The sequence below is a fragment of the Coloeus monedula genome, assembly GCF_965178545.1.
Source record: "Coloeus monedula genome assembly, chromosome: 33".
Classification (NCBI taxonomy): Eukaryota; Metazoa; Chordata; class Aves; order Passeriformes; family Corvidae; genus Coloeus; species Coloeus monedula.
In genome coordinates this window covers 800236-811424 of record NC_138813.1, presented here as the reverse complement: position 1 = coordinate 811424, position 11189 = coordinate 800236, and the positions used below count along the sequence as shown (strand labels likewise).

At 53.1% G+C, this 11189-nt stretch overlaps 1 protein-coding gene across 1 annotated transcript; it reads right to left on the bottom strand.

Annotated features, from left to right (window-relative positions):
• Window positions 1–496: 496 nt before the first annotated feature.
• On the bottom strand, window positions 497–9251 carry LOC309583763 (uncharacterized protein). The gene is made up of 3 exons (XM_082299555.1): window positions 9098–9251; window positions 2510–2593; window positions 497–2324 (listed from the first exon to the last, which is right to left on the bottom strand). The coding sequence occupies exons 2-3, from the start codon at window positions 2559–2561 to the stop codon at window positions 1066–1068; spliced, it is 1311 nt and encodes a 436-aa protein (XP_082155681.1). The 5' UTR covers window positions 2562–2593; window positions 9098–9251; the 3' UTR covers window positions 497–1065.
• Between the last annotated feature and the right edge of the window lie 1938 nt (window positions 9252–11189).

The window sequence follows — 11189 nt, the reverse complement described above, 5'->3', positions numbered from 1 at the left end:
AGCTGCTGGACCTTGTCACCTGTCACCTGCCCGCGGGAGGCACAGCAGAACCAGCAACCTGGGAACCTCAGGAATGCCCCTCTGGGATCCATGGCACACACTCCAAGGGTCTGGAGTTCCAGGTTCCAGCAAGGAAAAGATGTTCCTGCCCTTGAAGGCAAAGCTCTTGAGAAGGGGTCGAAAGCCAAGCGGAGCAAGATCTTACAGTGACATTTCACTGCCAGCCATCGTAACTTCACCCATGGTTGTTGTAGCTCATGGATTGGGAACAAAATCAGGGGAGGGTCTTTGGCTGGGAGCTGCCCTGGCTAAAGAGAGACACTGTGAGAGAAACAGAGCGGGCAAAGAAAGGCAGAAGGAGGACACAAACACAGTCAGCTGAGAAGGTGGCACTCTGAAAACAGAACTGCAACGGACTGAAAATGAATGGGACAGAAGTCAGTCATTCTGAAAGTTTTATTTACTATCAAAACACAACCCACAGAGCTAGCCCTACACAATCCTGATCCCACCCCTCCAAATCTGGATCCCAGTCTCCTTTCAACCCCATCTCACCCTGGAGGCTGTAGAATCGAGTAATTTTGGCATGGGACTGAGTTTTTTTGAGGTGGGAACAAGCCATTTTGAGGTGGGATTGAGCCCTTTTGGGGTAGGATTGAGTTGTTTTCAGTGGGATTGAGTCGTTTTGAGGTGATCCCTCTTGGCTTTTGGAGTGCAAAGAGATGGAGAACACTGCCCAAAATCCCCCAAGAACCCACAAATACTCCAGAATATGTCCCCAAACCCTAAATTCCCCCTCAAATACCTGTGAAATGGTGGGACTTCAAACATCTGTGATCAATTTCTTTGTTTTTAGTCCTATTTTGGGTGTTTTTAAGTGATGAGGATGAATCAGAAGACAATTAGGGCCAAAATAAAAGGATAACCAGCCAGAGGTCTTCCCAATATGGATCACAGGGAATGTGGGCCACCAGGGCTTTTCCCAGTGTGGCTCCTCCAAAGGGGGATGGGGTTGGAGCAGGGCATGAAGCTCTTCCCACAGTCGGGGCACTTGCAGGGCTTCCCTTACTGGTGCCTCCGTTGGTGTCTGGTCAAGGTAGAGGAGTGGGTGAAGCTCTTCCCACATTCCTCACACTCGTAGGGCTTCTCCCTGGTGTGGATGCGCCGATGGATGATGAGGCTGGAGTTTTGCTTGAAGCCCTTCCCGCAGTCGGGGCAGCAGAAGGGCCTCTCCTCTGTGTGAATCTGGTGGTGCAGAAAGAGACTGGAGGGGGTCTGAAACCTCTTCCCACACTCGGAACACTCATAGGGCTTCTCCCCCGTGTGGATCTTTTTATGGACAGTCAGGTTGCTGCGCTGTCTGAAGCTCTTCCCACATTCCAAGCACTTGTATGGCCTTTCCCCAGTGTGGATGTTCTGGTGGAAGATCAGGTTGATGCTCTGGCTGAAGCTCTTCCCACATTCCTCACACTTGTAGGGGCGTTCCCCAGTGTGGATCATCTGGTGGCGGATTAGGTGGGAGCTCCGGCTGAAGCTCTTCCCACATTCCTCACACTTGTAGGGCCTCTCCCCAGTGTGGATGCGCCGGTGTCTGACAAGGTGGGAGTTTTGTGTGAAGCCCTTCTCGCAGTCAGGGCAGCGGAAGGGCCTCTCCTCTGTGTGAATCCGCTGGTGCAGGAGGAGACTGGAACTGGTCTGAAACCTCTTCCCACACTCGGAACACTCATAGGGCCTCTCTCCGGTGTGGATCATCTGGTGGCGGAGCAGGGTGGAGCTCTCTCCGAAGTTCTTCCCACATTCCTCACACTCATAGGGCCGTTCCCCAGTGTGGATCATCTGGTGGCGGAGCAGGGTGGAGCTCTGGCTGAAGCTCTTCCCACATTCCCCACACTCGTAGGGCCGTTCCCCAGTGTGGATCATCTGGTGGCGGATCAGGTTGGAGCTCTGTCTGAAGCTCTTCCCACATTCCTTACACTCATAGGGCCGTTCCCCAGTGTGGATCCTCTGGTGGACGATCAGGTGGGAGCTCTTGCTGAAGCTCTTCTGGCATTCCCCACACTTGTAGGGCTTCTCCCCAGTGTGAAGCCGCTCATGGACCACCAGGTCTGAGCTCCGGCTCAATCGCCGGACGCCTTCCCGGCACAGGGTTGGTCTGTCCTCCTCAGAGCAACCTGGGCTGCGTTTGCAGCCCCTCCTCCTGTGGCATCTACGGGCATTTTCCTCCCCACTGGATTCCTGTGCCATGGAGCCACTCAAAACGGCCTCTTCCACCAGGTTCTGCTGCGGGGATTTGTCCTCCCTGGGCTCCATCCTCAGCTCCTTGTCTGGGGAGAAAGGACAAGGAGAGGATGGGATTTGCCTCCGTGCCACAGGGAAGGGCAAGGAGATCCCCCCAGTCCGTCCCCGGCAGGACGGGGTCGGCAGCGGGGTTGTCCTGCAGCCGGGGGCGATGCTGGGCTGGGAGATGGAGCAGGAGAGAGGGGGAAAGGGGCACTGACTTCCTCCTCACCTGCCTGGGGGCCCCGGGGCATCTTCCTCTTCCTCGCAGCCTCCTCCTCCATCTGGCCAAGGTTTGGGAATGGGAAATCCTGGTCTGGGGGGAAAACAAGGGATGAGCACCTTGAGTTTGAAGGTTCCTCTGCCCAAGTCCATTCTAGAAGACACCAGGAATCCTGTGTCCAAAAAAATCTACTCTGAAAATGCCTCCCAGGAGTTCCCTGTCTCTGGTCCCTCCCCTTTGGTGTTCAGGGTTCCCCCTGTCCCAGCTGCTGGGGGTCACACTTGAATTGGGGGTCCCCCTCTCTACTTGGTCCCCGCCCTCCCCAGGCTGCTGGGAGTCCCAGGAATCTGAAAAGCTCCCCCTTCTTCTGTCTCCCCACTTAGGAATGCTGGAGGTGATGGGCTCCAAGGAGTCCCTCCTGCCCCTCTCCAGGCTGTTGAGGGTCCCGCAAATCACGGCGCTCCCCCCTCTCTGGGCTCCCCACTTTGGGGTCCTGGGGGTCACAGGGCTCTGCTCCTCCAGAATGCCTCTGCCAGCGGCCACCACTGGGACCCCCCCAATGTCCCCCACAAGGGGCATTTTCCACTCAGTTTTGGAGTTCTTCATTCTCCAAACATCCTCCTGCAAAAAAAAAACCCAACCCAGGATTTCTGGGCCAGGCTCCCCCTCCTCGGCCACCTGTGGGATGGGGGGCGATGATCCCACGGGTGGGCGGCTGTGAATTCAGGGAGTGCTCAACCTCGTGCTTTCTTCTCCTTTTCTTGATCCTCTTTTGTCCCTCCTCTTCCACCCAGGGCTTCTTAAGTGCATTTATAATAGCTGCACATAGGGACATGTACCGGTAGACTGCTTTTTCTCCCGTGGCAGCTGCTTCCCCGAGCCATTGCACAACATGTGCCCAAAATCCAGTGTCCTGCACATGTTCAGCAGCAGCGGCAGGGAAGTAGTATGAGATCCACCTTATAAAGCGCTTCGGAAGTCCCTTAGAAAACTTAAATCATAACTTAGAAGAATACCCACCACCGAGACATAAAAACTCTGCTGAGCATGCAACAGTTTATTTCCCATGGCTCGTATCCTCCCCTCACCGGTGTAAAACAAAAAAAGAAAAGGAACTGCGAGTATATTCCACCCCCGTCTGGAGCCACCCGCAGTGCACGCCAAACTGAATATCTTCTCTGGGAAAGAACGTGGAAAAAGGCACTGTGAGATCTTCTTGCTTCCTACCAAAGCGATGCCCAACTTGCAGTGCTTACTTTAGACCACCTTTGTAGGGAAAAGGATTGGACTAAGCCCCAAGAAGATCAGGCTGCTAATGAATCAGTCCTGCAAGACCTCAAGCAGGCTGCTCAGAGAGCTCTGTCCCTTACTCCCAGCACTGCTGCCCCGAAAACCCACTTCACCCAAGTCCTGCAAGGGCGATCAGAACCCTTTGTAGAGTTTGTAGAGCGCCTCACACAGGCCATTCGCTCGCACACAGAGGGGCGTGAATTCCAACAGCAGCTGCTGACGGAGTTGGCCCACTGTAACACAAACGAAGCCTGCAAGGCAGTTCTCAAGAGCCCTACCTTTAGATCCTCCTCCCACCTTAGATCTCATGGTAGAAACCTGTGTGAAGTTGGTGTCAATCACCTCCGAAATTCAAAATAATAAAAGCAGAGGGGTAGTGGGGGTGGTGAGTCAATGAGGGAAGCCTCCATCCCAGAGCAGGTGTCATCGCTGTGGGAAGCTGGGGCACTGGGCAAAGGGATGCAAAGAACCCCGGGCAGTAACACCTGTGCCTGAGCCTTTCATTCCAGGTTCGGGCCACCTGGGGCAGGGATGTTGCTGCAGCCACTGACCAAACACCCAAGCACCACCCTTGGGAAACTGAGCAAGCAGCGCGATACAGCTCCGCGTGAGGACGTAAATGGAGCTGCTGTACCATCAAAAAAGGACAATTTACAGGACTGGACAGAAGCTGAGCTAGTTGATGCAGCAGTTCAGTTTTACACCTGGAAGCTGGGGAAGACAGTGCCCATCACCCTGACCTCCAGCCTCCTCGTTAAACAAACTGGTGATAGACTTGCTCTGGCCCAAGCGGCAATACCCATCCCGCTGGAGTCAGACATGTTTATTACAGGACTTGCAGCACTGGAGCACCCAGGAGTTCCAGTCTTCCCATCCATCCTTACCACCAATGGTGGGGGGCTGTGCTTGTGTTCCTGGTTGAGTGTCATCATGCTCCTCTTTTTATTCCAGAAGGTGCTACGATCGCACAAGGACGAGTCATCCCAAAAGGTTGCCTAACAAACCAGCAAGAGGCACAAGTGTTCTGGGCAGAAGTGATGGGACCCAACTGGCCAACCCTTGAGTGTGAGTTGAGCCAAGGGGGTGAGCGAGTTCGCATGCCATGTATGGTGGATACGAGGGCAGACATCACTGTGATCTCTTGCAGAGAGTTGCCCCAGGCATGGGAACTTGAACCCACTTGAAGTGGCTGGGAACACTGCTGGGATTGGGGGTAAAGCTACAGCTTTAAGGAGCACCCAAAATGTGACCATCCAAGGCCCGGAAGGAAATTTGCCTACCATCCGGCCTTTTGTTATTGACGCAGAGTTTACCCTGTGGGGTGGAGATACCTTGTCCCAGTGGGGAACTCGAGCTGTCGTTCCAGCAGCCCAGGGTTTTTAGGGCGGGCCACTGTTGAGTGCGACCACCCACGCAGTAATTGGCTACCTAACATGCCCGTATGGGAGGAACAGTGGCCGGTATCCATCGAGAAACTTCACGCTCTCGAGTCCCTTGTGGAAAAGCAACTTGCCAAGGGCCACACAGTCCCAACTAATAGCCCTTGGAATTCCCCCGTGTTCATTTGCCCAAAACTGAAACAAAACGGGTGGAGGCTTTTACATGATCTGTGTAAAATTAATGGAGGATATGGGACCCCTGCAACCATGCATGCCCTCACTGTCAATGCTCCCTCGTATGTGGAAGCTAGCTGTCATAGACATCAAAGACTGCTTCTTCCACATTGTCCTGGGTTGCAGTATATTCTATTACCATCCTCATGAGCCGTTGAAATCAGGTGGGGCAGTGTTTCCTTGCCTCCTCCCCCCAGACTATCTTTCTGTTAATGAGCCTAATCAACACTTGGCCTCATGACCCATTACCCCATTGTGAGATGCTCCACCCAGAGGGAGGAACCAAGCATTCCATCCTGGATATAATCTGAGATTCTGAACACCAGAGACAACCTTTCCACTGGATTTCCAGAGGACAGGAGCTACAGAGCCACCACTGGACCTTCTGAGGAAGAGCAGACCCTCTTTCTACAGGATCACCACTTCAGGAGGACTGCAGCCACCATTCTACTGCACTGCTACCACCACCCTGATTAACAGGGTGTCTGGTTGTATCCTGACTCTGTCAGTTTAACCCAGTGTTATCTGCCTTTATTTTTTTTTTCCCCCCTCTTTTTATTTCCCTATTAAATTGTTATTCTGACTTGGTGTCTCCCACTAGTTTGTTTTCAAACTAGTACACACATATCTCTGCACCCCAGCAATGCTCCTAGATTTGCCTTCTCAGTGCCGTCTGTTAATCAGCAAGTCCCCATGTGCAGATATCACTGGACAGTGCTGCCTCAGGGCACGAAAAACAGCCCCAGCATTTGCCATTGGTATGTTGTGCGGGTCCTGTCCCCTGTCCAGAAACAGGCTCCAGAGGCAATCATCCTCCATTACATGGATGACGTCCTTGTATGTGCCCCAGACGAAACATGCTTAGACCTAACCCTAGATCTAACAATCTGAGCAATTGAAGCTGCAGGTTTTGTAGTCCATCCTGACAAGGTCCAGCGCTTGTGCCCCCTGACCTACCTTGGCCTCCGGATCCGTGAGACAACCATCGCTCCCCAACAGCTTGCCATAGCTGACGAGCCCCGGACCCTTCGCGACCTGCAGCAACTGTGTGGTACAGTGAACTGGGTCTGGCCCCTGTTAGGGATCTCCACAGAAAGCCTCAGCCCCCTCTTTAACCTGCTGCGAGGCGATGGTGCGTTGGACTCTCCCCGATCCCTAACCCCAGAGGCGCAGGAGGCCATTGGTAAGGTCCAGAAAGCTCTTTCCACCAAGCAGGCACACTGGATGGAACCAGGCCTGCAGTTCAAATTCATAATTATGGGCCAGCTACCGCACTTGCAAGGCCTTACTTTTCAGCGGGACGAGAGGATCAAGGACCCCCTCTTAATCACAGAGTGGGTGTTCTTGCCTCACCAGCCGTCCAAAAGCATTACCACACCACAAGAATTGATGGAGCAACTGATAAGGAAGGCCAGCTCTCGCCTCTGCGTTCTCGCAGGGTGCAAATTCTCGTGCGTTTACATGCCATTCAAATTAGATGATGTTGATTTCGCTCTACAGAGCAGCGAGTGCCTGCAGTTTGCCCTAGACAGTTACTCAGGGAAACTCTCTAGCCACCATCTGCCACACCAATTGTTTAATGTGAATTTCAAATTAGTCCCGAAATTGTTTTGAAGCAACAAATTGCTTTGAGCCCTGACAGTTTTCAAAGATGGGTCAGGGGCTTCTCACAGATCTGTTCTGACTTGGAGGAACCCCCAAACATCTGAGTGGGAAAAAGACATTGAAGTAGTTGAGGGATCTCCTCCAATTGCAGAGTTAGCCACAGTAGTCAGAGCCTTTGAGCGATTCCAAAAGGAACCAATAAACATTGTCACTGATTCAGCCTATGTGGCTGGAGTGGTAGAGAGAGCAGAGCACTCAATGCTCAAAGAAGTTTCAAATCCTAAATTATATCACGTGCTCTCGCAGCTCGTCTTTTTGCTGTCCCACTGAGAGCAACCCTATTATGTCATGCACGTGAGGTTGCACACCGACCTATTGTTGAAGGGAACCAGAATGCTGACGCCTTGGCAGCCCCAGTACAACTGGCATCACTACCGGGAATGTTCCAACAAGCTAAGTTGAGCCATCGATTCTACCATCAAAACGTCCCGGCTTTGGTCCGCATGTTCCATCTCTCGCACAACCGAGCTAAGGCCATTGTGGCGACTTGTCCTGACTGTCAGAAATATCAGATCCCATCGCTAGGGTCTGGTGTGTGTCCACGTGGTCTCAATAGCTGCCAGCTGTGGCAGACCGACGTGACTCACATCCCCGAATTCAGGAGGTCTAAGTATGTCCACATCTCAGTAGACACCTTCTCAAGAGCAGTTTTTGCCTCTTCTCATTGTGGGGAGAAGGCAAAAGATGTCATCAAACACTTTCTGTTGGCATTCGCCACTCTGGGGGTGCCAGCAGAAATCAAGACAGACAACAGACCAGCATACGTCTCGAAGAACCTCCACCAGTTCTTTGACACGTGGGGAATTAAGCACACTACAGGTATCCGTTATTCTCCCACGGGCCAATCTACAGTTGAGCATACCCATCAGACGCTCAAAGAGTCCTTGCCCAGCAGTGAGGAGGAGCAGAGACTAATTCGCCCATTGAGAGACTCTGCAGGGCTCTCTTCACCATTAACTTTTTAAATTGTTCCTTCAAAGAGCCCGCCCCCCCCCCCGTATAATGGCACATTAAAAATTGGACCACAAGTAAACTAAAAGAAAATCCATCCGTGCTGGTCAAAGACCCTGAGACTCACAAAGTTGAGGGCCCGTTCAAGTTACTAGCTTGGGGGAGGGGATATGCCACCATGTTGACCCCAGCTGGACCAAAGTGGGTGCTGGCAAAGTTCGTCAAACTGCACCTGACCTCACTGAACATCGACGACCCCAAAGCCACCACCTGGAAGAGGTGCCCACACCAGATGCCATCTGAAGAAGAACTTGCGGCCCTCTTCCTGCTGTTCCCTTTCCCTGAATGTTTTCCCTTTTCCCCTACTCCCTAACTTCCCACACCTACCTCCATTTGCTTCGAAATAATAAAAAAGGGGGAGATGTTGCAGTGAACCATGACCAACCCCAGAGCCAGCCCCAAAAGCCTTGAGCATTCATAAGGCTGCGAAAAATACATAAATCCGTGCCTTACCTTTCAGCTGTGTATCTCCCTTCCCCATATCCGGCTGCTTTCCCAGAGGGATCTAGGCTCTTCTCTGAGTTATTCGGCAGCTGATTGGTCTCTGTTGCTCCTCCCCACCCACCCCTGTTCCCAATTGCCGTAGCCCCCTCTCCCCGCCCCAGTAACACCCCCTAGCTGAGGTATTGTGGAGAACTGGCTACATGACAAAGGGCACGTAGACCCTTTGCAGCTCACAGAGCAAGATCTTGCAGAATACCGCACTCATCTTGTGTAATAGCTGAGCTACGTGACAAAGGACACACAGACCCTCTGCAGCTGCATAGGGCCTTCAGCTGATACAGCAAGGACATGCTGGCCTTGGGGAGCACTGCAGTTAACAATAGAAAGCTTGTGGTCAGGGAGGCATGGGAAAAGAGGAACTTTCTGACCACAAAGGAGGAACTAGAGGGAGGGGTCTGCAGCAATGCCGTGGACCACTCAGCTTGTGCCTTTTGGAATATGCATAAGCCTCATTAACCACGCTATATATGTAATACACGAATGATCAATAAACGGAAGCTTGCTGATCACTCACATTGAGCGTCCGGGTCTTCTCTCCGTCGCGACAAGGTATCATTAGTTACTGTGTGTTTTCCACGCCTGTTTGTCGGGGTACAAAAATAGCTCAGCGAGCCACCTGGTGGTCTCTCCTCGTGGGTTCTCACCCTGCAATAAACCTCCTTCTCCCACGAGAGGCCCTCCGTTTTATCCTACCTCCTTTGCACACATCAGCCATCAGGAGCCGGAGCGAACCCGTGCCGGTGGTTCGCCCACCTCCCTGGGCCAGGATGGGACTCCACCTGTCCTCGCTCGGGGCAGGCAGCAGTTTGCTCTGTACCAGGACAATGTGCTAGCTCAGGAAGGTACCGCTGCAACTGGCACTGCACTGAGGGTGACTGGGAGTGGCTGTGAGACACTGGGATCACACTGGAAGCAACTCAGGGAAACTGGGAGTGACTGGGAACATGCTGGGAGCAACTGGGATGCACTGGGAGAGACTGAAACCACAGTGGGGGCAAGTGGGAGCAACTGGAACTGGAAGGAGGCTCCTGGGGTCATGCTGGCATTGACACGGAGCAACTGGGATCACACTGGATGATAATGGGAGCAGCTGTGCCCATGCTGGAGTCAAACTGGGATCCTACTGGAACTGACTGGGATCATACTGGGAGTGACTGCAATAGTACTGGCAATATCTGAGAGTGACTGGGATCCTACTGGAACCAGACTGGGACTGACTGGAAAGGTGCTGGCCGTGACTGGAACCATGCTGGAAGTGACTGGGAGAAACTGGGCCCAGACTGGGAGTGACAGGGAGTCACTCTGGGCATGACTGGAATAATACTGGGAGTATCTGGGAATGACTGCGATCATACTGGGGATGACTGGGTGCAACTGGGGTCATACTGGAAGTGGCAGGAAGTGACTGGGATCATACTGGAGGCTACTGGGATCATAATGGGGTTGAGAGGGAGTTTGGGGAAACTGGCATCGTACTGGGGGTGACTGGGATCATCCTGGAAGTGACTGGAACCATACTGGGAGTGACTCCAGGTCCTATTGCATAATCCTGGGAGCCACTGGGATTACAATGGGTATGAATGGAACCTGACTGGGGGTTACTGGGAGCTACTGGGCCCATGTTGGGAGGAAAATGGGGACACATTGGGAGCAGACGGGATCAACTAGAAAGTACTGGAACCATGCTGAGGGGACTGAGACCACAACTGGGACCATACTGGGAGCAGCTGGGACCACACTTTGGGACACTGACAGAAACTGTGATCATCCTGGAGGTAACTGGGAGAAACTGGGAAAGACTGGGATCATTCTGAGAACCTTACTGGGGCAACTAGGAGTGCCTGGGAATGACTAGGAGCATGCTGAGGGCAACTGGGATATACTGGCTCTGTCTGTAACCATACTGGAGTGACTGGAAACACGCTGGAAACAGCTGGGACCATGCTGGCAAACTGGGACCACGCTGGGGGACACTGGGAGTGACTGGATCTACACTGGGGGCAACTGGGTGTGACTGGGACCATGCTGAGAGGGACTGGGACTATCCTAGGGGCAAATGGGATCATACTGGGAGGAACTGGGAACAACTGGAACTTTTCTGGAGGCAACTGGGTTCATACTGGGACCACAGTGGGAGCAGCTGGATCCATCCTGGGTGAGACTGGGATCACACTGAGGGTGACTGGAATCATACTGGCATTGACTGGAAGTGGCTGTGAGCAACTGGAATCATGCTCAAAGCAACTGGGAGGAGGCGGGAGTGACTGGGAGCATGCTAAGGGTGACTGGGATATACTGGGAGTGACAGGGAGTCAAAGGGATCATACTGGAGGCTCCTGGGGTCATGCTGCCATTGACAGGGAGTGACTGGGATCACACTGGGGACCACTGGCATCATACTGGGAGTGACAGGGAGTGACTGGGATCATACTGGGAGTGGCTACAATCACACTGGGATAATGGTGGGTGTGATTGGACCCTGACTGGGGGTTACTGGGAGCTGCCAGGCCCATGCTGGGAGCCACCTGTGCACACACTGGGAGGAACTGGGAACAACTGGGAATGACAGGGTGTATGCTGGTGACAACTGGGATGTACTGGGAGTG